Source organism: Abrus precatorius, unplaced genomic scaffold (genome assembly GCF_003935025.1).
Source record: "Abrus precatorius isolate BTA unplaced genomic scaffold, Abrus_2018 Scaffold1, whole genome shotgun sequence".
Taxonomy (NCBI): domain Eukaryota; kingdom Viridiplantae; phylum Streptophyta; class Magnoliopsida; order Fabales; family Fabaceae; genus Abrus; species Abrus precatorius.
The window spans coordinates 9459921-9487379 of record NW_020874291.1 but is presented as its reverse complement, the minus strand read 5'-3'; the positions used below and the strand labels follow the sequence as shown (position 1 = coordinate 9487379).

The 27459-nt window shown below is 34.4% G+C and overlaps 1 protein-coding gene and 1 non-coding gene across 2 annotated transcripts; both read right to left on the bottom strand.

Annotated features, from left to right (window-relative positions):
• Positions 1–1366: 1366 nt before the first annotated feature.
• On the bottom strand, positions 1367–2954 carry LOC113855505. Its single transcript, XM_027487152.1, has 3 exons — positions 2564–2954; positions 1631–2367; positions 1367–1513 (listed from the first exon to the last, which is right to left on the bottom strand). Exons 1-3 carry the CDS (start codon positions 2952–2954, stop codon positions 1367–1369), a joined length of 1275 nt encoding a protein of 424 aa, XP_027342953.1.
• A 23973-nt stretch (positions 2955–26927) lies between these two features.
• LOC113861602 lies at positions 26928–27034 on the bottom strand. Its single transcript, XR_003504270.1, has one exon. It is a non-coding gene; the product is annotated as a small nucleolar RNA R71 (small nucleolar RNA).
• Between the last annotated feature and the right edge of the window lie 425 nt (positions 27035–27459).

The following is a 27459-nucleotide window of genomic DNA, read 5'->3' as shown; positions in this document are numbered from 1 at the left end:
CATCAAGGTGCACCATGGTGGGTCATAACCACATCGCAATGGTATCAAACAAACTAGATTTTCTTAAAAATTTTGCAATACAAGGAGTAAACCTAGGTCATCTCACAAGGACATAAGATACATTCTGTTTCTGGTTCCATCATGTGATTTCAGATTAGCTTAGAGAAGGATTGTTTTGAATTAAATTGTAAACAACAGAAAAGAAAAGAACAAGAAATAATTATAGCGAAACGAAATATAAAATTCATCCAAATCAAGATCTCAATCACTACAACGCAATTCTCATTGTTACACAAATATAATTCCAACGAATTTCCAATCAACACTAATTCAATACGACATTAATAACCCAAAATCTAAATCTAAATTATGAATTTCATCAAAACAAGAACTGCAATCGCAAATCCAATGGTCTAACAAAATTCAGAACAATTGATTTATGGAATTAGGTGAATTCATTTATTTCAAATCTGAAATTCTCATTCTCTGTTTAGAATGCAAACGAAAAATCAATATCATGAAAAACATAATTATCCTAATCAGAAAAGAGGAGGAAAAGCGCGAATTCGATAGAACCTAACCCGAAACTCAAACACAATGTTGTTCTTGAAACCTTGAACCGATTGATGGATTAGCCTTGCTTCATGATCATGTTTGCTTCGGCCAAAACCAGAAAATATGAAAAGATGGAAGGTAGAGAGACAAAAATAAAGGAAAGAATTTAAAATAAAGACTTGTAATTCTAAAAAAATTGCGGGAAAAGAAAAACAAGGATTCATACATGGAGTCGTAACCTTTATTTAAAGATAAAATAATTGGGCTTAATTAAGGCCCAACTCCCTAATGAGTTTCCTAAACACCTAACTAAGTAAAAGACATAATAATTGGGCTTAATTAAGACCCAACTCCCTAACTAAGTAAAATCAACAATACAATCAAATTCTGAAAATTTTAGTGCAGGGACGCAATATTGTGATGCAATTTTGGACTTGAAGATGCTCGAATTGGGATTTTCTCCCAACAGAGAAGTTGTAGATCTCTGTCTTATCTTTCCGGGGACACCAATTTTGTCCAATTCCGTATAGTGTAGCTTCAGATATGGTCTTTGCAAGAAACTATGTCAAAATAAGAAATTATGGCGGCAATTAAGAAAGATTTATATTTAAATTCTAAATTACTTACTAACACAAATCTAAACTAACACATCAAAATAATGCACTAATGAAGCACAATTAAACCAAAAACATGGAGAGAAAGATGTACTAAAATATGACTATCAACCTCCCTTGAATTTTTTATCATAGTGGACCTTCAATTCTACATCTAGTGGTTCATTGATAGATGGGTTGGGTTGCTTCTTTGATTTCTACTCCAAAACTTTGAAGTCCCTCTTTCTCCATAATGGCTTAGTGGCTTCTAAATGACACCACTGTTCTTGAGTTAGCAAGCTCATATCATCTTTTCCTCCTTCATGAACTAAGCTTTTTTTCAATGAGTTTAAAATCAAGAATTCCTGTGCATAATTAGAAACACACTCATCAATTACATTAATAAAGTAGCAAGAATCATCTTGTTTCAAAGACTTTTTTATTACATCAGGAATTTTGAAAGTGACTTTTTCATCTCCAACTCTCAAAATTAACTTTCCATCCCTCACATCAATTATAGCCCCTGCAGTAGCTAAAAATGGACAACCTAAGATCAAGGGGACATCAGTGTCCTCGTCCATATCAAGAATCACAAAATCAACAGGAAAAATAAATTTATCCACTTTTACAAGCACATCCTCAATGATACCTGTAGGATATTTAATTGACCTATCAGCTAGTTGAATACTCATCCTAGTTGGCCTAGGTTCCCCTAAACCCAATTTCTTAAAAACAGAATATGACATCAAATTAATGCTAGCACCTAAATCAGCTAAAGCCCTATAAACTATCAATCTACCAATGAGACAAGGAAGAGTAAAACTCCCTGGATCCTTTAATTTTTCAGGCATCTTATTTTGCAGAATTGTTGAGCATTCTTTATTCAGAGTTACTATAGCCAACTCCTCCAATTTCTTCTTATTGGACAGTAGATCCTTCAGAAATTTGGCGTACTTAGGAATTTGTGCCAAGGCATCAACAAACGGTAAATTAATATGAAGTTGACGAAATATGGACAGAAAATTACCAAATTGTTCATCATCCTTGCCTTTCTTCAATCTTGCTGGGTAGGGAAGTGGGGGTGTGAATTCTTTCACTACATGGGGCTTTTCCACAATCTCCTCTTGACATTTATCCTGCTCTTCAACTGCATCTTTTTCTATTTCTTGCTTCCTTTCTCTTGTAATGTTCTGCCACTCCTTAATGTTACTGTATTGACCTGCTCCCTAGGATTAGTCTCAGTATTTCCAGGCAAGATTCCTTGTGGTCTTTCTGAGAGGAGTCTAGAAATTTGACCCAACTGAATTTCTAGATCATGGATAGAGGTTTGTTGATTTCTTAGTGCTGTCTCGGTGGATTGGAACCGAGATTCTAAAGTTTGAATGAATTTGGTCATCAACTCCTCAAGGTTTGACTTCTTTTCAGCTGGGGTGGCGGTGGATGTGAAGCTTGTTGAAATCCTGAGAGTGTGTTGTTCCGCATTGGCTGTTGGTCGTTGTTCCATAGTGGGTTTGCATAATTTCTCCAGTCCAGATTATTCATGCCATTATAATTCTGGTAAGGTGGTCTGTTTCCTATCACATTAGCATGTTCTTCTTGAGTAGCTCGACACTCATGATTAGGGTGGCCTCCTCCACAAATATCACATCTCATCATCGGAGCAACTGGATGGTTAACAGATAAACCATCAATCTTCTTCCCTAAGGCTTCAACTTGCATTGCCAAGGATGTTACTACATCAAGACTATAAATTCCAGTAGATTTCGCAGGTTTAGATCGAGTGGAGCTCCATTGATAGCTGTTCATTGTCATTTCTTCAAACAGTTCTTGTGCAGCCCCTTGGTGTCTTGCTGTTCAAAGTGCCCCCAGCTACAGCATCTATCATTTGTCTTGTGGCTGGGTTCAACCCATTGTAGAAGGTTTGCACTTGAAGCCAGTCAGGAATCCCATGATATGGGCACTTCCGTAGTAATTCCTTAAACCTCTCCCATGTATCTAAAGTCTCTAACTCCAACTGGTAAAAGGAAGAAATATCATTCCGCATCTTGGCAGTTTTTATGGGAGGAAAATATTTTGCTAAGAACTTTTCTGCCATGGCCTCCCATGAAGTGATAGATCCTCGCGGGAGAGAGTTCAACCACTGTTTTGCTCTGCTCCTGAGAGAGAATGGAAATAACCTCAAGTGGATTGCATCATCAGTAGCTCCATTTATCTTAAACGTAGCACAGATCTCCAGAAAATTAGCGATTGTGAGCGTTAGGGTCTTCATCTTGTAACCCATCAAATTGGACAAACTGCTGAACCATCTTAATAACATTGGGCTTTATTTTGAAGCTCCCCTGCACATATGGACGGACAATGCTAGATTTTGTCCCAGTTAATGATCAACGAGCATAATAGGACATGGTCCTTGGTTGCTCTTCATTGTTTGTCATTCCTTCCATGTGGGTTTGTGCGTTTTCCCTTTGTATTAGCAGTCGCCTCTCTTTCCGAATTTTTCGCAAAGTTCTTTCTAGCTCTGGGTCAAATTCAAATAGTGCAAAATAGAAAAGTTAATTCAAGACTAAAGAAATAAAGAAATTAGTACATACGTAATCAAGGGAATCCTAATTAATCAGTCCCCGGCAACGGCGCCAAAAACTTGATGTGTAAAAACTGATTACTGGGCAAGTGTACTTGTTGTCAGAGTAATATTATGAAAAATAGAGTACCAAGTGTCGTATCCACAAGGACTGTTATTAATAATTACTTTCTTAATTGCGCAATTATTAATGAATATGAAAAAAATAAATCTTGTTGATAAAATTGCTAAAAATAAAAGAATAATAAATTAAAAGGAACATATATTCCTATGAAAATAAATTATAGGAAAATATGACTAAAGGTATTCAAGGGAAATAGACGAGTATCTAGACTGTAAATCCTCCTAAGTGTCCAAATAACTAAAATTCTTCTTCAACTACTTAGTTCCAAACCCATATCGCTGTAGGAAATTCTGAATTAAATCAATACCTTTCTCAAGGATAATGATTCCTAACCCTCAGTTGATTAATCGAAATCTCTTCCTTAATTAATACCCCTAGGTTGCATTAAGTTCATTATGAATTCCATAATTAGGGTTAATCCTAATACAGAAAACTTATGTCTTTCTATCTCTAGAAATACATTCAAGTCCTTTTAATTGAGCAATGTTAATTTCATGCAGGAATTTTACTCAAATTCAAACAAGAAAACAAGATGGAAGACAATTGATACTACTCAATTAAACCCAAGAGAAAAGAACATGAAATAATATTAGAAGAATTCTAGAAAATTTGGTCAATTAGGATTCATTACGTCTAGATACTCAAAGGAAAATTAGAACCTAAACATCTTAAAACTAAAATTACAAAAGAGATGAATAAAAGTGTTTGTTCCATCCTCCAGCCGTCTCTGAGTCTTTCTTCTCCTCCAAACCACCCTCCCCTAGGTTTTTGTGCCAAGTTCCCTTTTATATGAGTGGCCCAAGGGCTCATCTTCACGCAAAAATTTGAATTCTGATGCACGTTAAAAGTACACGGCCATGTACACGGCCGTGTATATCTTTGGTCTCTAAAAATTGTACTTCACAGCTTTCATAAAAAGTACACGCCCATGTACTTTGACCTTGTACATCTCTGGTTTTGATGATACACTTCAATTGACGCGACCAGTGAGATACACGGTCATATACACGGGCGTGTACTTGTCCATGTATGTCTCTGGTTCTCTGGGTGCTTCAATTCCTAATATCTTTTAAAGCTTTCACTTCTTGATCTTTTTTCCTGAAATATGAATAAAATGAAATTAATAATAGTAAATTTTCTCAATGAATAGCTTAAAACTCTCAATTATCATTCATGAATTACAATGTAGGATCAAATATAGAAAACATTTATCAAATGTGTTGTGAATGGTTCAGCGATACACTGGAGGTGTGGGAGATGAGGACGGTAGAAATACCTTGGGAAAGAGGGAGTGGTGGTGACACCGACTGTGGAGTGGGTGCACCACAGGCCACACACTCTCTTCCTGACTAGACCTCTAACCACTACCTTTGCTAAGCGACCCGTGACTGCCCACGTGGTATCCGTGAGGCGGGGGTAACTGGCTGGTGTACGTATGCATGGATTTGTGTTTTGTACTTATGGATGTGAAATGCTGCCTTTGATTGTGATTGTGTAAGGTGTTGAAAATGTGCTGGAGGTGAGACTCTATGTTTGATTGTGTTTTGGTAGCGTAGAGTACTCACCCTTACATTCATTTTTCAGGTAATCAATACGATCAGCACCGGGCTTAGTGAAGGGGTGGATGGAACTGCTATAGGACTTAGAATATTATTTTGAAAACTGTTGTATTTGAATAAGTCCTGTAGCAACTGTTCGATATAATTTGTAAACCCTTTCTTTATTTGAAATGCTTAATGAACTTGGATTGAAAATGAGAATTTTATTATTTTAAAAATTTGTGAAATTCTATATTTATTGAAATTAAATTAAGGTGTTACATAAAGCATTATTTTAGCTGAGATAATGTAATATGTAAACTCAGGGCACTCTTTTCCTTGCTCGGGTTTTGTCCTCCTAAAAATTTATGAAAAGAGGTTTTTCCGAGAAGGTTTTTAACGTGGCACTTTATTAATAAAATCTACTTCACTCAATTCTAAATTATTTCCTCCCAAGTACTACTATTCAGCTAAGGTTGAAATGATTTCCTCCCGAATATTCCTACTCGGCTAAGTTTGAAATAAGCATTCCTTTATGAGTATCTCTATTCAACTAAGGTTGAAATGATTCCCTCCCGAGTATTCCTACTCGACTAAAGTTAAAATAAACATTCCCTCCCAAGTATCCCTATTTAGCTAAGGTTGAAATAAGCATTCTCTCCCGAATACTCCAACTCGGCTAAGGTAGAAATACGTATTTCCCCCCGAGTATCCCTACTCGGCTAAGGTTGAAATCAAGTATTCCCTCTTAAATACTCCTACTCAGCTAAGGTTGAATATTTGCCATAAATAAACCAAGTGGCTAGGATTAGCTTACACTGTTGTTACATCTATAAATACTTAATCACACATGTCTCGATTATTCTCCTCGTGATTCAAATATAATTCAAATATAATATGCAAATCCTAGCTCTTGTTATTATAATACTTTATAAAAGAATATAGTTACTTACAACCAAATGGTTATACTCGGATAAAACAAATGATTATCAACGCATGTTACAGTCACTACAAATCAGTTTTAACTTGTTCAAAATTAAGCATCAGCAAATATGGAAATGAAAGCTTGTCTTTTGTATTAAAACGACACTGAAAGGTTGAGACATTACAAAAAAATTGGTACCAAAACCTACAAAAGTAAAATTCAAAAAGAAAATAGAAGGCCCCGGTCACCAATTCCTCTATTCTTGGCCTGGAGCAGTATCTTCAACCCCCATCATCTCCCTAATGGATTGGGGCCTCATCAGCAGCACCCTGACCTTGGCAAGAAGTTTGGCATCAGGCTATACATCATCTGACACATCGTCGTTACTCAGGAACTTCCTACTAAAGAAGTCCTTCATTAAGTCAAATTGGAAGTTCGTAGGAACCTGGTAGAATTCAACCGCCTGCCTCATAGCATTACGGAATCTAGCTTTGTGCTCGGCAATAATCTTGCCATGACACTTAGCAATGAATGCCTTCATATCAACATCGACATTTTCTTTGTTATGCCTCTCTCTTTCTAAGGTGTCGGCCAACTCCAAATTTTTTGCGCTCAAGGCCTCTTTGGTTGCTACAGCCCAACCATCATGCAATTGATCTTCAATGATAGTGAAGTGCCACTTGACTTGATCTACTTCAATCTCCAGCACTTTATTAGTATCAGCCAAGTTTGACTGAATTTCTTCACTTTCTTCTAACGCTTTCTAGGTTGAAGAAAATTGGCTTTGGACCTTTTCTAACTGAAGCAAAGGCTCCAAAGCCAAGCTTCGTACCATCACCATGGCTCGAATTTGCAGTTCACAATACCATTGCCACCAAGACCTGTTATCCTGCTTATTTACAATTGCCCTCCCAGTATCCAATAACAAGTTTGAGGATACAAGCTTAGTGGCCTTGACCCCTTCGGCAAAAAAGTTTTCACTTAGAACAACTGGAGGGATGATGGTTGAAGCTGAAGATCTACTCAAACTAGCTGAGGATTCAGTACGAGCATGTTTTCTTCAGCGATCTTTCTCAATTTCCTTTCTTTTGCCCTTGTCCTTCCTCTTCTTGCCTTGACCTGCAGCAAGAGGAAGGTCCTGAGGAGGAGGACATGCTTCCACCAACTCCAGTACACAGTCTATTTGGGGTGGCGGTGTTGTTCAGCAGAAGTATCCTATGGAGCCAAGTCCTTATAGCGTGGCGGTAAGACATACTAGCTCCCCTTTGCGCCATAATACCTGCACCAAAAATAGAGAATCAAATCAATATATCAGGGTCAACAAAGCAGAAGAAAAAGTCATAAAGCATACCTTTCTAGTCCAACTGAGGCTTAGGAGATTTTGGTGAAAGAACTAGTGCTCAGGCAAGAAGTTCTCTTGGAAGAGATTTCAAATAATCCAATGCCGGCAGCTCCTCCTGAGTAAGCATCTCCTCAAGATAAATATCGTATCAACAAGGTACGCGGGTCCACTAGAAGGGGAAAAGGGGTCTGTCTTCACTATCAAAAAAATATTTTTTGCCTATGGGTTTGACGGTTACTTTAAAGTATCTAGTTTTGAAACCGTTGAACGAAGAAGTATATGGTTTAAACATAGGTCGTTCGACCTACCTTATTAGTGATTCACACCTGCCCTTGTCTGAAGGTTGGGTGCAAAAAAAATGAAGAAACAAACTTATGCTAGGTTCTATATAATAGAATTTACATAGGATTTGAAATGCCTGCATTGACGCCCACCCATTCAGATGTAGTTGTGTTGGCGCAACATTTAAAAGCGTTAGTACACTGTTTACGGTGAAAAATGACAATTGTAAACAAATAATCCAAAGATCAATCTGGGGACTGGATTTAGGTCCTCTTTGGGTTCTTTTAAGTGTGTTGTTAACGTGATGCTCAAATTAACGGCGTAAAAGAGTACTAAGCAAGGATAGGGAATAGTAATTGTACAGAATTGAATCAAACGTAGATGCTTTTACAAAAATGTAGTGAACAGGAAACAAACAGCGTACAAAGATATAAGCAACAAGCACTGAAATTAAAATACAGAAAGGTAAATGCGGGAATGTAAAGGTGCTGGAATGTAAACGTACGACTCCTCACAACGGCGAACAACGACCATCGTGGGTCTCCTTGTAGCTAGTGTCTGGCGCGGTGCAGGGTTTCAGCGTCTCAGAGTGTTTAGGTGCGGTGTTTGGGTGCAAAAAGTTGTCCTTTGTGAAATGGTGCTTTGGAGTATTTATAGACATGAAGATCACCACCGTTTTCCTCTTTTTGCGGGCACTTCTTAGTAACTACCTTCAACTGTTGATGCTCATTATCCACAATTGCTTGTGATCGTGTTGTTGGTTGGGGCTTCTTTCGTAACCGCTATCGCCCATGATCTCCTTTGCGTAGTGGTGAATGTTGATAACTACTGGTAACCGCTTTTGGATTTTTCAAGACTCCTATCTTTCGAGTATTTCTGAGAGAAACCTAGGAGACTCCTTTAATGTTATGGCCTTAGAATAGTTTCTTCTTGACTTCTCTTTTCGAGCCATTCTGGAGTTTTGAGAGTCTATCTTAGTCTTGTGGACTTAGAACATTTTCTTTGCTCATTTCTGTTTTTTGAGCAATTCTGGAGGAAATCTGAAACTCAGCTAGGTTTGTGGACTTAGAATATTTTCTGACAACTTCCTGTTTTTCGAGCAGTTTTGGGTGTCAGGAACTTGGAAACTCCTCAAAACTCCTCGAAAAAAGCCTTTAGTTTTGTGGTCTTAAAATATTTTCTTATCTTTCAAGCAGTTTAGAGAAAAATCAACAATGTGACAAAAATCTCTTAAAATAGCTCGAAATGTGTCCCTTTTAATTAAAACTAAAGATCTTAGATAATCTTCCAATATTCTCTTATGTTCAGGCTTATCTTTGTCTCCTTCTTGACCCCCAAAACTTGTTGAAATGTAGTTTCCTTCAAAATGATTTTTAACTTAGAAAATTTTCCTTATCCCAAACATACATCCATTCGTAGGTACCCCACGTCATGCTAGAGCACAGAAGAGAAGATTATCGAAAACCAGTATATCCTTTGTAGGAACAATTTGTTTTATAATAATACTACTATAAAGATTATTTAAGAATAAATTTTTTAAAAGAATTATTAATGATCTAGTATACAATAATTAGTGTTGTTATTTCTTTGATTTGCGAAAAAGAAATTGTGTTAATAATATAAATATAGCAACTCTTTTTCAAAATGAACTATAATTTTTTAATATTACAAATAATATAAATGTGATATATAACATAGTAATAAATAAGTTTTCAATAATTTCTATATATACATATATATATAATAATTTGTTATATAAATATATTTTTTTATTATTTAATATTCACTTTACGTCCTATAAAACCTATTTTTTACATGAACTATAATTTTTGTCCGTGTATTGAATAAGATAATATTATAAATAAATTAAAATTTAAGAAAAAATATCGATATTATCAATAAACTATAAGAATAAATTTATTTTCTATTTTAGATATTAACATAATTTTATATATAAATATTTGTATAAAACAAAACTTTTTTAATGTGTTTCATATATAAATACAGTTTTAAAACAACTATTTATATATTATGTAAAATTTATCTCTCGTGGTATGGATATTTGTATCTTTATAAGTAGTTTTTTCTCTTAAAAATGTAAATATTTATATTAAATTTTGTAACCGGTTATTTTGCATAAAAGAGATTTTTGAAAATAAAGAATGATAAATTGAAAGATATAATAACATTTTTCAAAATAGAAATTTTTTTCGATTTAGAGCATAAAACATTAAATTTTTCTACAACTTTCAAGTTATCAAATTAGTAGTATTCAGAAAATAATCCAAATTATTTTAATATAGTAACTTCAGGTTATCAAATTAGTAGTATTCAGAAAATAATCCAAAATATTTTACATAGAACATATTTTTTAAACAAATATTTAAATTAAAATGTATAATAATATTACTTAAAATAGAAAAATTATCTATTAAAAAAATATTAGAGCTTAATAAGTGAACATGATCGTTTTTTTCCATAAACTTGAAGTTACTTTATTAGTAATATTAACAAATTAGTTTAAATTATGTTAATATATGAACTTGTAGTTATAATCACATTTGTTTACATGATTCATTTTCATTTTGAATTTTTACATTTAAAACTAAATTAAACTAAATAAAATTGTATGTATAACAAGTTATAATTTATAATTATATTTAACATGTTTAATATTTTTTTATGTTTATTATATATACATATATATCGATTTTAAGCTGTAAAAAAGTATCATATGTAGATCTCATCAATAAATTATAAATTATCAATTATAAAAATACTATCACAGTTGTTTAATATAAAATTTTGATATAAAATATTTCAAAGTATCTATTAATGAATATAAAAGTATGGTTTTAGATATTAATATAATATATAAAAAATATTTTAATTATATTTCATATATAAATATACTTTTAATATATTTAAAAAATTATTTTGATATCAACAATGAAATAATCAAATTATATTAGTCTAAATCAACAATATAAAAAATACTAAATAACTTTTTTCATTAAAAGTATAAAAACATAATAATTTTCATGGTATATTTAATCAATAAATATATTTTTTGCTAATCTTATGAAATAACTATTTATATGTTATGTAAATACTTATTTTCTGTGGTATAATTATTTATATATTTATATGCATTAGTTTACTTGAATAATATAAATATTAATATTAAATTTTTTAATCTCTTATTTTACATAGAAAATATTTTTTAAAATAAAAAATTATAAATTAAAATATATAATAATATTACTCAAAATAAAAAAATTTATTCATTCAGAAAATAAAACATTAGGGCTTGATAAGTGTATGTGATAGATTTTTTTCATGAACTCAAGATTATTTAAATCTTTTTTATGTGATTTAGTTAAATTTTAAATTCTTATTTTGCTATCTAAATTATACTAAACAAAATCACAAATACCCCAGCTTATAATTTATAATTAAATTTAATATATTTAACATTTTTCCATATTTATTAAATATTTAATTTTTATTTAATGAGTGTTGACTCTTAAAATAAACAATTATACATTAGTAAAAGACTCTATTTATATTATGATTACTACTTTTAATACTTTTAAAAATTATCCATATCAACCATTAAACAATTAAATTATATTAATTTAAATAAAAAATATTTAAAATAGTAAAAATTTTAATACAGTAAATATGTATTTATTTATTGACTAATGTAAATATTTTTATTAAATTTTTCAACTTCTTATCTTATATAGAAGAGAGTTTTATAAACAAAGAATTATAGATTGAAATATATAATATTGTTTAAAATAAAAAAAAATTGTCAATTTTAAAAGTAAAACATTAGGACTTGATTAGTACATTGATAGATTTTTTTACAAACTCAAAGTTATTTAATTAGTAGTAATATAGTGTAATGTAGATTCATTTTATGAAACTCTATAAGAATTAATAGAAATATCCAACAAGTGGTATCAAAGTCAACATTATTATTAAGTTATTGACATTCATAATGTTCATGACTTAGGCTATTGAAATTGATAGATTTGTGACATAAGTTAATGAAAATCATATTGTTCACTACAATGCACGATTGTGCTTTACTATATGCACGACCATGTTTGATTATAAGGATGTAAGGTGTGAATACCCATTTTTGTTCGGATCGCGAATTTTATTAAATTAGAAATAGTGAATTTAAAAAAATTAAAAAATAAAAAGATAATTAAGAAAGAAATATAATCAATAAAAATCATAAAGATATTATGTAAACAATAATCATTGTTTCCATTTTTAATTTTAGTTAATTTAGGAATATATAGAATAAAATAAAAATGATCAAGGTGTAAAAACTATACTTAATTTCCTTTTATCAAGTACTAATTCTATTATAAATAGTGACGGATTTCTGACATAAAGGAAAATTTTAGAAGGATTTCTTTCACGAGAGAGTTTTTCACAGATAAATTTTCAGAGGAATTTTTTTTATAGAATTTTTACACAAAAACACGTAAAGAGTCTAATATTACAAGAAAAGGTACAAAATTTGATTACTCTTCTATTTTTTTTTCTTTCATTATAAAAAAGTAATTATTACACAATTATTTTTTTGTTTTTTTTCTTTCATTATTTTACTCTTTTTATCTCTTTGTTTTCAAAGCTTTTTGTGTGGGATTCTCTCTTTCTTTTCTTTTCTTTTATTCTTATATTCCCTTTCTCTTTTGTCTTTGTGTTCCTTCTTCCTCGCGCATTATCTATTGTACTAAAAATTTAAAAAATAAAAAGGAACCACTTTTCAATTAAAACATTATAATTTAAATTTTTTTTTCTCTTCAAAAATATAAAAAAAATAAAGATTAGTTTTTTAAATCCATTAGAAATAAAAATGTTTTAGTAAAAGTTAAAAAAGAAATAAATTGATTTTTTTAGGTTGTTAAATCTTTCGAAATGAAAATATAAAAAAAATTAGAATGTTAAATCATTTTCAAAACACAATTTTTTTTTAGATGTTAAGTTCTTTTTTAAAAAATAAAATAAAATATGAAAAATAATAAATAAATAAATAAATATGTTCATTTTTAGGTAATTAACTCCTTTTTTTAAAATAAAATATTTTTTAAAAATATAAAAATATGTTTTTCAAGTTATTAAGTTTTTTGTTAACCTTCAAATAAAAAATAAAAAAACAAAAATTTTCTTCTTTTCAAAATTGTTTTGCTTGAAATATAAAATATGATTTGAGATCAATGATTCTTTTTGAGATATCAAATCTTGTTTTTTCCTAAGACGATAACAACTTATACATGAGGCACATTTTTTAAAATAAAAAAATAAAAAATAAAAAATAGGAAAAAAATGAATCTCTAGGGTCAATATTTAAAATTAGTTGCACTATTTAATCTTGAGGTACCTTTCGTTTAGACAAGGTGAATAAGGGTACTAATACCTTCTCTATTCGTAATCAACTCCCGAACCTAGACTCTTGAGGATTTTTTCAATATTTTGCTTTTTGATAAACAAAAGATTTGTCACGAATCCTCATCAAAATTTAAATAGAAATTAATGTAATACTAGGGTGCTAACCTAGGTTGTCTCCTATGAATCATTGGATAAGTAATCAAATATCAAACATGTAGTGTGCAATGTATTTAGAAAGCAAGTAAAAAGGGGGGGGGGGAGGGGGTTTGTGATTTCAAGTTCAATCAACTTAAGCAGAAAATTAAATTGCAAAGTTTAATCGATAAAATGTAGTAACCCCTAGTTCATAAACTCTATCCCTATTCCTCTCAAGATTTAATACTCTTCCTCTCCTCCCAGAATTAGGTTGATTTAAGAAGCGAAAATCAACCTTATGTTTTCATATGAATTAAGCAATCCAATGAAGTCCAATCTCTCATTCCTTGATTACGCAATCTTGGAATTAAACAAGAATTAAGCAATTCAAATTTAGAATTTCCTTAAAACGAATCAGGGTTCATTACGCAATGCTCCCCTCATTCAACCATTAATTCAATTCAAGAGTTTGGGAGGAAGAAATTCATGGAAGAAAAAGAACAATATTAACAATCAAAAACCAAGGAATTCAAGAATCCATATGAACTCACTAAGGATTACAAAGGTTTAGCCCTCCATGAGGATGGGTCTCACCATTACAAAGTAAAATTAAAGAGAAATCAATAACATTAAGATGAAAAATCAAAGAGAAGTAAGAAGAAAATGGAAATCAAACCCTAGGTTGGACCCTTTGCTGTCACCCAAGGCCATCCTAGGCTCTGCAAATGTTTCTCAAAATGGCAAAAGAAGCCAAAAATGTGTAAAAGCTCTCCGTACCCTAATTTCTCAAATTCTATTTATAGTGCAAAAATTTTCGCTCATAGTAACTACTATGATTTCATAGTGATAATGCGTAGTGCTCCATAGTAGTTACTATCACTCCATAGTAGCTACGCGCAAGTCTTGTGCTTTTGGCCTCTCTACAATGTCTACTATGGTTTCATAGTGATCACTTTGGTCTGCTCTTATGGATCTAGCTTGCTGTAGTGTTCACTATGAGATCCAAAGTAATCACTTTCATCTCAAACTTTCTCAAATGCTAAAAATCGATGGAATAAGTCTAGAAATTCCTGCACAATTATTTAAATGATCAAAATTGTAAACTATATGTAAATCAATGTAAATTAACAGAACATTAGGAAACCTATGATATTTGACCAAAATGATGTTTTTATGTTATTTACACTTCCAAAGTTTACTTTTTCTATTAACAAACATTAAAATGACAAGTAAAAATCCAATAAAATGTGGATTCATCACCCTTGTAAAAATAAATAAAATTTTGGTGGCGGCTCTACATTTTTTTAAATAAAAACCCTAATTTTCAAAGTTACTATCCTTTCGCGCACCAAGCGATAGATAATGACTCCATTAGGGAGTATATGAGAGTTAAGCCTCTTTATAATAGATAGTGTGATTTATTATAACTCGTTTGTTTGTTTTTTGCTTATTGACTTTGTTTAGTTTAATTGTTGGTAAATATTTTGCATTCTGGGCCCAAATTGATGGAAGATTAGAGCTTCGTAGTAGTGAGTACACCCAAACTCATTCAATAAGAATGGAGGTGCTTCGAGCCCATGCACGATCATGCTTAAGGCCTTGCACGGCCGTGCTCATCTGCAGGAAGCCCAACTATGAAGAGTTTTTAGGGTTTTCAAATCCTATAAAAGGGAAGATCTCAGGCATCGTAAGGGGACCGTTTTTACATCTTGGCTTTGACTCTAGAATACATCTGATCTTGTCTCTCTTGCACGGGATCCTTGGCACATGCTTGGTGAGACTTGGAGCTTCAAGCTATCGTACTTGAAAACCGGGAACACATCTCATACTCTAATTTGCTATTTCTTTTTACTATGGCTTTGTTTATGATTGTGTTAGTTCTTTTCTTTAGCATGAGTAACTAAGTCCATAGCTAGGGCTATGAGAACTATTGTTCATGAATTTATGGAATTTTGACGTTTAAATCTAAATTTGATTTCCGTTTTGTGATTAGATTTTATCCTATTGCACTTCTTTCTTAATCCTAATTAATTATATCGTCAGCCGACCATACCTCAATTAATTAATAGATCTATAGGGTAAAACGAAACAAAAGATTAGGTGGACCAAACCAATCTTTAGAGAATATTAATATTGCATGACCATTGGGTATTAATAGTATTCATATGAATAATTGATAATCACAAGAAAATCAAATTTAGAGCTAAACAGAAAAATAACATAAATGATTGAATGAGAAAACTCATATATCCTAGGTTCCTCTCCGATAAATTTGACCAAGACGTGCATTGTATTCCTTACTCTTAGTTTTATAATTGATTTTATAAATTCTTGTTTTAATTAATTTCATATCTTTGAAGCTTAAACAATTGAATTAGGAAATTCTTAGTAATTGAAAATCAATCCTTGTGGGACGATATTTCAGGAACTTAATTTAGGAACCCTTTATTACTTCTCGATGGGTACACTTGCCCTCCAAACAAGGACTATATTTGGAAATGTATTTGTTTTACAGGTTGGATTTTTTTGGTTTAAGGTATAAAAGGCTTGTATGTCCCTATCACACACTACACTTTTCATTCATTATTTGCATGAAAGCAACTTTATAACCGAGCCTAAGTTGTTACTTAGATTGCAGGGACTATTAGCGGTGCAGGTTGGGATATACTTGCTGTCTGGCCCTGTGAAAAACTCCAGTTAGAGTGTGGCTCTTCCAAAAACGTCCCATGGCTGGTAATTATTTACAATCATGGTAAATGGTTGAAGTTGGCTCGTGAGCTTTAGTGGCCTTTCCAGGGTTAGAAACTTTCCCAAGTGAGACAAACATGTTAGAATTTAACCTAGATCCTTAGGGTAGAACCCCATAAGCACCTCTATTAGGACACGAGGACGTACTCTTTCTATACTCTTTTCCTTATTTATCCTTTATCATGCAAACTATTAGCCTTCTAAATTTTGAGCAAAAACGCTAGTAGTATGCATGATCTTGCATAATTTAGTTATTGACACTTTGAAGGAGTCTAATATGTGTGCAAGTCAATAGGTGAGTAAACCCGTAAGGTGCAAGGAAGATGATTGGTAGGATCCCTCTGTGGGTCGCACCACCGACCAACCTTGATCTTCTGCGAAGGGTTCGAGTGAGAGCATACTTGTCAGGACCCAAAAGATGGTGAATTATGCCTGAGCGGGGCGAAGTCAGAGGAAACTCTGGTGGAAGCCTACAACGATGCTGATGTGCAAATCGTTTGTCTAACTTGGGTATAGGGGTGAAAGACTAATCGAACCGTCTAGTAGCTGGTTCCCTCTGAAGTCTAACTTAGGATAGCTGGTGCCCGCGGACGAGTTCTATCAGGTAAAGCTAATGATTAGAGGCATCCGGGGTGCTATGCCCTCGACCTAGTCTCAAACTTTAAATAGGTAGGATGTCGCGGTTGCTCAGTTGAGTTGCGCCACAGAATCGAGTGCTCCAAGTGGTTGTGTTTGGTGCCTACTTGGTGCATTTTGTTGCACACTGGTGAGTCTCACCTTGACTATCCCTATCATCACATGCAGGACACCGAACTGAGTGGCATCTATTAAATTCCTCGAGTTGACTGTGGGTACTGTGTCACTCGTTAACATGCAATCATCACAAACTGAAAGAACCAACATATCCATAGTGAGCAGCTCTAGGAACATGATGCCCGCATGCCTATTATTGTTGCAAAGAGTGCACGCGTTGTTGAAAAAATTCAACCCTGGTTCACTATTTTATTCACACCTCAACGAGAACAAAGTTGCCCGGGAGCACATAAAAATTGACAACAAAGGAAAATGCACTCGATAGACTCTGCCCAGGCATCACCGATGCAAGAATAAGCCCGTCACAAAGCCCACAAATTTCTAAGGGACGCACCAACACTCGGCCGAAATTGGCCAGCATTTAGTATTTGTCACTCCAATGCCATGGAAAAACAATCCATACAAGTAAGGAAACACTTGCATGAGCATAGGGGAGGGCCCCCAAGGCAGCATTGCACCACCACTGTGGGCGTGGTTGGTGAGGTGCAGCCCTCCCTTATAAAAGGTTATTATGTAAAAATGATAATATATAAATTGATTGATGAGATCTACCTATGATACTTTTTTATATCTTAGAAATGATATATATATATATATATATATATATGTATGTATATATAATAAACATAAAAAAATATTAGACATGTTAAATATAATTATAAATTATAACTTGTTATACATACAATTTTGTTTAGTTTAATTTAGTTTTAAATGTAAACATTCAAAATCAAAATGAATCAAGTAAACAAATGTGATTATAGCTATAAGTTGTGCGTAGATATAAAGTATTACAGCGAACACAAATTGTCAATTACTAGTAGCTCTACCATAAGTTGTGATAGCTGCTGCCTTGATAGTTGAATCAAACTTTGTAGTTCTTTTGATATGTTCTTCAATTTTTTCGAGCTCCACTCTGTTTCTTGGTCTTAGAATAATTCCCTTGTCAATTTCTATTTTGACATATTTTGAAGAAAATTCGTGAGTTTTATCTTGACTCGTGAACTTAGAATAACTTCCCTTGTTGATTCCTGTTTCGACAAGTTTTAGGGTAAATCCGTGAGCATCTATCCTAGGGTTATCAAAATATTTATCAAGAATTAAACTAAACAAAGTCAATAAGCAGAAAAAAAAAAAAACAAACAAACGGGTTATAATAAATTGCACTATATATCATAAAGAGGCTTAACTCTCATATACTCTCTACTGGAATTGCCATCTGTCGCTTGGTGGGCGAAAGGACAATAGATTTGAGAAAAAGGTTATTTATTTGAAAAAATGTGGAGTCGCCACCAAAATTTTATTTATTTCTACAAGGGCAAAATATTGAAAAAAACTTAAAGAGTCTTGGGTTCGGGAGTTGATTATGAATAGAGAAGGTATTAGTACCTCTATTCGCCCGTCCAAACGAACATTACCTGAAGATTAAATAGTGCAACTAATTTTAAATATTTATCCTAGAGATTTATTTTTTGTTTTCCTATTTTTTATTTTTATTTTTATTTTTTTATTTTTGAAAATGTGCCTCATGTATAAGTTGTTATTGTCTTAGACAAAAACAAGATTTGATATCTCAAAAGATCATTGATCTCAAATCATATTTTATATTTCAAGCAAAACAATTTAAAAAAATTGTTTTTTTATTTTTTATTTGAAGGTTGAAAAAAAAAAACTTAATAACTTGAAAAGCATATTTTTATATTTTAAAAAAATAAATATTTTATTTAAAAAAGGGAGTTAATTACCTAAAAATGAACATATTTATTGGATGTTATTATTATTTTTGCATATATTTTTTTTAAAAAAAGAACTTAACATCTAAAAAAACTAAAAAAAATTATATTTTGAAAATGATTTAACATTCTAATTTTTTTAATGTATTCATTTTAAAAGATTTAACAACAAAAAAAATTGATTTATTTCTTTTTTAACTTTTACTAAAAAATAATTTTTATTTCTAGCAGATTTAAAAAACTAATATGTGTCCTTGTGCATGTAGGTTGGTTGTTACTTGAAATTTGATAGAAATACTAACTAGCAAGTGTACTAGGTAGTTGTAACAAGTAATAAAAATTGAAATTCAATATGAGCCCCAAGTATTGTCCACAATGATCTTATTTCAATTACCACTTCACAATTTAACAATTAGTTAAGCAAAACAATTCATTTGACAGGTTTGTAACATGTAAAAGTAAGAAATAAAAACAATAAAAGGTAATAAACTTGCTGTAAAAACAGAATACAAATTTTGTATTAAGAATGCTATATGGAAAATAGTCAGGAATCACTTCACCATATTTTCAATTGCAATATAATCATGTTCTGAACTCTTGAGAATTTTAATTGATTGATAATCAATTTCACTTCTTTAACCAAAGGACAATTCCTTACCTCATTGATCCTAATATATAATTAAACTTCCCTAATTCCTTAGGTGAAATTCAATCAAATATTGCATTAAGTTCTGGAAATTATAGGATTACTAGATTATGATACTTATTCCTAAGATCTCAATAACCTAGGCATATGATTCATATCTGTGAAATAAACTCAATTTCCATTGATGAAAATTCCTCTAAATTCAATTGAATGAAGGATTAGTCCATAACTGCATTAAGAACATAATCATATACTCAATTCAATTAAAATCTCAAGATTCAATCCATAATTACATCACAACATCAAATCTGGATCCATATATTCCTAACAAAAAAGGTTTAGAACAACATTACAATGGAAAAAAGAGAAGTAAGAGAAGATAAAGACAAGAAGCAGAAGAACATCTTCCAAGACTCAATCTTCACACTAATTCCTCTAGCAATGAAGCTTGAAAGTCGCTCCCCATCTCTCTCTCTCTAACTTCCCTTGGAAGTTAAAACAGTTACAAAGTGAAAAATAACAAAAATGAACCAAAAGTCCTATTTTCTGAACCTTTAACTTCTATTTATAAGGATTTCACTCCTTTTTCCTTTATACACATTAATCTCTAAGAATTCTAGCATCAAATGTCTTCTAGAAGCTTGTAAAACTGATATAAGAACTCAAATCATCCAAAGTTGACACTTAGAAGTGATATTTAAAATTCTGTTACTTTTGCGTAGACACTTTAAGTGGTTGAAGTGTCTACGCACAAGTATTCTACATGGGAGGATCCTCACGCGTAGCTACTCTGTGCACTTGAAGTGGCTACGCGCTTACTGCGTAGCTACTCTAGGCACTTCAAGTAGCTACGCGCTCAATTGCCTAGTGTAACACCTTGAACTTAATTTCAATAAATAAGGAATTTTGTAATTTTTTGAAATAATAAAATTTTCATTTTCAATCCAAGTTTCATCAAACATCTCAAATAAAGAAAGGGGGTTACAAATTACATCAAGCAGTTGCTACAGGACTTATTCAAATACAATGGTTTTCAAAATAATATCCTAAGTCCTATAGCAGTTCCATCCACCCCTTCACTGAGTCCGGTGCTGATCGTCTTAATTACCTGAAAAATAAATGTAATGGTGAGTACTCTACACTACCAAAACACAATCAAACATAGAGTCTCACCTCTAACTCATTTCCAACACATCTATACAGATATAACACAAACAACATCATTATCCAATACATTTCAATTTAACATCAATGCATTCACAGCACCAACACACTTCACATTCAAAATTATAATTAATAACAATCCCGTGCACACGCACGCCAGCCACACTCACTGTGGCACTATGATCACAGCCACATTGCATTAATCAACAAAACACACAAGAATTACAACACATTGAGATAAGGTAGAGTCCCCCTTACCTCAGATCGAAGACCCACACGTTAAATCCACCAAGAAGTGCTCCCCCTCATGGATTTCGTCCTAAACACATGGAGAAACTCCATGAAAATCCCAGAAATCACAAAAATAGAAAAAAAAAGAGAGGAAAAATGAAAACCCTATCCGTTTAAAACTCACCTCCAAGCGTTCCCCACACGTATTCAACCTTCAATGTAGCTTCCGAACAGCTTTGGAGGCAATGTAATCGGTGGAAAAGGGTTTGGGAATGAGAGGATCCAAGGGACTTCGAAGGGAGAGAGAGAAATAACCCTCCCCAAACCCTAACACCTTTAAAATCTTGTTCTGGTCGCGACACTCTCGCTACAGCGAGGTCCTCTCGCTGCAGCGACACGCCCTCTCGCTACAGTGAAAAACTCAGAGAAAACTGCACTCTGGTTTTTGCAGAATCTCGCTACAGCAAGACCCTCTCGCTGGAGCGAGACTGCACCCAGAAATACGCTCCAAACTGTTGCTTTGTCACTACAGCAAAATGTCTCTGGCTATAGCGAGAAGGCGATAGTTTCGGTCCTTCCTCCCAGGGCTCTCTCGCTACAGTGAGAATCCTTTCGCTGCAGCGAGGACAACCCAGTATTACACCCTCCACTTAGGCACTTAGCCCATTTTCAACCCTATCCAGTCATGCATATATATATATATATATATATACTCACATCCACAACATACATATATATACACATATTCATACTCATTACACATAAAATACCATCATTACGCATTGAATGCAAATTTTCAACATTCATATACACTTATACTCACATATACAAGCATTCAGATTTATATATTTAAATAACAATAATTAATATTACAAAATTCGGGGCGTTACAACTCTCCCCTCCTTTAAGGAATTTCGTCCCTAAAATTCAACTAACCCTGCACATAAATTACCCAAACAACTCCGAGTATAACTCTCTTATTCTACTCTCTGTTTCCCATGTGACATCTCCCTCATCACTTAAGCTCCATATTACCTTCACCAGTGAGATGTCCTTGCCCCTTAGCTGTTTAAAACGGTGATCAGCAATCCTCACCGGGTACACATCATACGACAAGTCTTCGCTTACTTAAACCGGGTTAAGATCAATCACATTGGAAGGATCTGGAACATATTGCCTAAGCTGTGACACATGGAACACCGGATGTAGGTTCGAGAGATTTGGAGGCAGTACGATCTGATATGTAGCAGGACCAATTCTACTCAGCACTTCGAATGGCCCAATAAACTTAGGAGATAGTTTTTGAGACTTCAGAGCTCTCCCCACTCCAGTTACAGGTGAGACCTTCAGAAATACGTGGTCACTCACCTGAAACTCCAACAGCTTCCTCCTTTTATCATAATAGCTCTTTTGTCGATCCTGGGCAGTCTTCATTTTATCTCTGATTATTTTGATATGCTCATTCTGCCTTTGGATCATATCCGGCGCACATAGAGTCGCCTCTCCGGTTTCATACCAATATAATGGGGTTCTTCATCTTTGCCCATACAAGGCCTCAAACAGTGCCATTCCAATACTAGCATGGTAACTGTTGTTGTACGTGAATTCCACCAGAGCCAAGCACTCTTCCCAAGTTCCTTGTCGCTCGAGCACATAAGCCCTCAACAAGTCCTCCAGGGACTAGATGGTTCGCTCAGTCTGATCGTCAGTCTGTGGGTGATAAGATGAGCTCAATCTCAACTTAGTCCCCAACGCCCATTGCATGCTCTCCCAAAACCTCGAGGTAAACATCGGATCTCTATCTAACACCATACTAGTCGGCACTCCATGTAGCTTGACTATCTCCCGCACATATAACTCTGCAAGTCGCTCCAATTTATACTTCATGTTGATCGGGAGAAAGTGTGCAGCCTTGGTCAATCAATCTACTATCACCCAGATGGCATCATGGTTGTTCCTAGTCTTAGGCAACCCAGAAACAAAGTCCATGGAAATACTATCCCATTTCCACTCAAGGATCTCTAACGGCTGTAACAACCCAGGTGGACGCTGGTGCTCTACCTTCACCTTCTTGCATGTTAGGAATTTCGCCACATATTCGGCCACATCTCTCTTCATTCGATTGCACCAAAAACTCTTCCGGAGGTTCTAATACATTTTAGTTGCACCGGGGTGAAAACTCATCCTGCTCTTATGTGCTTCCTTAAGCACCATCTGTCTTAGCTCATCCACTTGAGGAATAGACACTCAGTTTCAGAACTTAATCACCCTGTTCTCATCACGGTGAAACTCTAAGTCCTTTCCCTCATCCTTCTGTCTCATCATGTCTTGCAAGAAGGCATCTCCCTGCTAAGCATCTTGGACGTACACTAAAAAGTCATTGTGAATCGTCGTCGCTCCGAGATACAAACTCCCTGGCCTCACCGCTATGGCTAAATTCATGTCCCAAAATTCCTCAATTAGCTCCATTTCTTTCACCATCATTGCTACCACGTGCAATGATTTCCTGCTCAACGCATCGGCTACCACATTTGTCTTGCCAGGGTGGTAAGACAATGTGAAGTTGTAGTCCTTGAAGGATTCCATCCATCTCCTCTGCCGCATATTCAGCTCCCTCTGGTCAAACAGGTACTTCAAACTTTTGTGGTCACTGAACACTTCAAACCTCGCCTCATATAGGTAATGCCTCCATACCTTAAGGGAAATATCCACCACGGTTAACTCCAGATCGTGTGTCGGATAGTTGACTTCATGCGGACATAACTACCTCGAGACATAGGCGACCACTCGCCCGTCTTGCATCAAAACACAACCAAGTCCTTGCCCGGATGCATCACAATACACATCAAATTTTTGCTTGGCGTTGGGTAGCGCTAACACCGACGCTGAAGTCAATCTTATTTTCAGCTCTAGGAAACTAGCTTCACACCCTTTGGTCCACTTGTACTCCTTTCCCTTGCGAGTCAGCTTTGTTAAGGGCAACACTATCTTGGAAAACCCCTCAATGAACTTTCTATAATAACCTGCTAGTCCCAGAAAACTACGAACTTCAGTCACATTCGTCTGCCTCAGCCACTACTTCCACTTTTCCAGGGTCTACCATGATTCCTTCCTTCGACACCACATGCCCCAAAAACTAAATTTTTGACAACCAGAATTCACACTTGGAGAATTTCGCATACAGCTACCTTTCCCTCAGAATTTGCAGGATAATTCCCAAGTGCTCTGCATGCTCTTCCTGAGTCTTTGAATAGATAAGGATGTCGTCAATGAACACTACCATAAACTTATCCAAAAACTCGTGGAAGATCCTATTCATGTAGTCCATGAACACCACAGGCGCATTGGTCACCCCAAACGGCATCACCAAATACTCATAGTGACCATACTGCATTCTGAACGCTGTCTTAGGCACATCCTCATTCTTCACTCGAATTTGATGGTATCCCGATCTCAAATCAATCTTCAAAAACACCGCTGCACCCTTTCATTAGTCCATCAAATCATCGATCCTTGGAAGTGGATACTTGTTCTTGACTGTTACCTTATTCAACTACCGATAAACTACACACATCCTTATGCTTCCATCTTTCTTTTTCACCAAGAGCACTGGTGCTCCCCACGGTGACACACTCGGTCTCACAAACTATTTCTGTAACAAATCTTCTACTTATTTCTTGACCTCCGCCAACTCCACTCGTGACATCCTGTAAGGTGCCACAAAAATCTGACTTGCCCCCGGAATGAGGTTAATAGCAAACTTTCTTTCCCTCTTAGGCGGTAGCTCAAAATTGCATCTTTTCTGTTTGGCTTAACCTGCACTATTTCCCAAATTGATTGAACACCTACCTATCCTTTAACCTCAATTTCACCTGAAAAGTCCTCTTGATATGTGATTTGTTACATTTTTTTAGAGGAGATTGAGAATTTATGCAAGCCTATGGTAGAGTGTAGTAAAAATGATGATTTTGAGAGCAAATACTGAGCCTAAACACTAATTGAGTGATGAGGGAAACACTACTTGTGAGCTGTGAACATATTTTTCAATTTTGCTCATATGAAACTTTGCTGAATTACATGAATTCAAATGGCATGTTTTTGTTGATCAAAGTGGTTAAAACAGTGTAATGATCATGTTGATCAATGGATGAATAACTTGACTTGGATGAGAAATCAAGCTTGAAGAAATCCTAAGCGCTGGCCGTTACAACTCCAAGTGATTGGCGTTTGAACATGGAAAGAACAAAATACAGCACTGGGTCTGCGTGGCTACTCTGAGTGATGTTAACACTCCAGTAACTGAACCTGGATAACTACCATTGCGTTGAAACGCACATCACCTGGCGCTTTGGCGCGCAACAGAGAGTAGAAACACATAGCAGATGGCGTAGCAACGCAGAGCTAAGCACATAGAAGAAGCATTCATTGAAGTGTTTTGCGTTGAAACGCACATCACTTGAAGCCTTGGCGCGCAAGAGCATGTTGCAACTCATAGTGCAGGGCGTGGCAACGCGAAACTGAGCATCCAAGTAAAGCCTAGACTGGAACTTTGCGCGTGACAACGCACATCAGTTGAAGCCTTGGCGCTAAGAGCGTGGGAACGCAGATCAAATGCAGCCAAGGCGCGCAACCGCGCACCTTCACTCTAGCCACTGCGTGTTTTGGCGATGAATTCTGCAACTTTATAACTTCTTCTTCTTGCCAATTTTGGATGTTTGAAGCTTCTGTATCACTTTTAGAAGATTCCAGAACACCTGGAGATAACTAACTATCAGAATTTCAAGGGTTAAGTCAAAGAATTAGAGGAACTCTATAAATAGGAATTAGAAACTTAGAAAAGCAGCTTTTTGTCATTTTTTAGTTTTTGGTATTCATTTTGTAAACGTTTTAACTTCCAAGGGAAGTTAGAGGGAGAAGAGAGAAGCGACTTTTGTTCTTCTTTGCTAGAGGAATCTGGGGGAAGGCAAAGTTATGGAGATGACTCTCTGCTTTTCATCTTCTTTTCTTCTTACTTCTCTCCATTTCATTGTAATGTGTTTCTAACTCTTTTTGTTAGGGATTTATGGATCTAGAATTGATATATTGATTTCGTTTTGACTCTGAACTTTGAGTATTTGATTTAATTGAGGGATTATTTCTGTGTTTAATTGATCTTTGAGTACACTAACTAGTAGTGAATTACACCATTTAAGTACTACGATAGAAAATGTGCATCAGGTTTTTGGCGACGTTGCTGGGGATCTTAATTTTTAACATCGTTAGTAACTAGAGGATAGCTTGATTGTACCACCTACTATCTGTTTTAATTCAGTTCTGTTTGATAGTTCAATTTTGTATTAAGTTTTGGTAGTGATTTTACATATATTAGTTGTTATTATTTTAATTTTTGTAATACTGCGTTGTTGTTCTATTTTTAAATAAATAGAGGTTATCTTTTATCTCTTGAAGAATATTTTGATTGTAATTTCTCTGCACTTCATTGCTCTGTGTTCTAATCAAAGTTCAAGTATTAGTGTTTGTGTTTAGTTTTCCTTGTGTTATATGCGTGGGAAGAATAAAGACAAATCTATTCTTGTATTTGATTCAGACATAAACAGAACTTTGAGAAGGATAAGGAACGAATTAAGGGCAGAGAACTCGGCTAAAAAGAAGCAGAATTTGCAGTTTACACCTTCTTCACGAAACTCAGCAGAAAAACAAGCCAATTCTCCAACTTCATCTGTAAATTCAGAAGCAAAGATGGTTGAACCACATAGACAAAGGACTTTAGGAGACGATGGAGTACCTAATATGCATGGATACAATTCTTCTATTGTCAGACCAACCATTCAAGCCAACCATTTCGAGATTAAACCTGCCTTACTTCACTTAGTTCAACAAGATCAATTTTCTGGTTTAATTTCAGATGATCCTAACTTACATATTTCTAATTTTCTGCAGTTATGTGATACCACAAGGATCAATGGAGTCAGCAAAGATGCAATCAGATTTTCCTTGAGGGACAAGGCAAAATGTTGGCTCCAAGCCCAACCACAAGGGAGCATAACTACTTGGACAGATCTAGTCAACAAATTTTTCTCTAAATATTTTCCACCTTCTAAGGCTGCAAAGCTAAGAGGAGAGATCACATCCTTCATGCAGCAAGAAGGAGAAACCTTATATGAGGCATGGGAGCGATACAAGGAACTCTTGAGAAGATGCCCACACCATTGCATACCGGAATGGATGCAACTTGAGACCTTCTATAATGGGATGAATCCAGCAACCAGAACAATGATAGATGCAGCTGTATGAGGTTCATTGAACACCAAATCACTAAAAAAAGCTCAAGGAATTATAGATATGATGGCCTCCTCCATGCATCAAAGTTGTAGTTTGAGACAATCAACAAGGAGTAGTGGCTATGAGGCAAAACTTTTTGAGACCTTTTTGACTCAAAATCAGCTGCAAAACCAATTGTTTTCTGAACAAATAGCTGCACTCACCCAACAAATCAGCAACTTACAAGCTGCACCAACACAGAACACTCCACTTGTGTGTGATTTTTGTGGAGGGAATCATGTAAACAGAGCTTGTAATGGAAATAATTTTGAATCTCAAGAGCAAGTCAAATTATATGGGGAATTTTCAGAGACAACAA

Excerpts from the sequence above, each read along its gene's own strand:
- LOC113855505 (XM_027487152.1), bottom strand. The coding sequence starts at position 2,954 with ATGAACAGCTATCAATGGAGCTCCACTCGATCTAAACCTGCGAAATCT. Across the intron at positions 2,368-2,563 it reads GCCACCCCAGCTGAAAAGAA|GTCAATACAGTAACATTAAG; the intron begins GTCAAACCTTGA and ends CCTAGGGAGCAG. Across the intron at positions 1,514-1,630 it reads ATGGAAAGTTAATTTTGAGA|GAATTCTTGATTTTAAACTC; the intron begins GTTGGAGATGAA and ends AATTATGCACAG.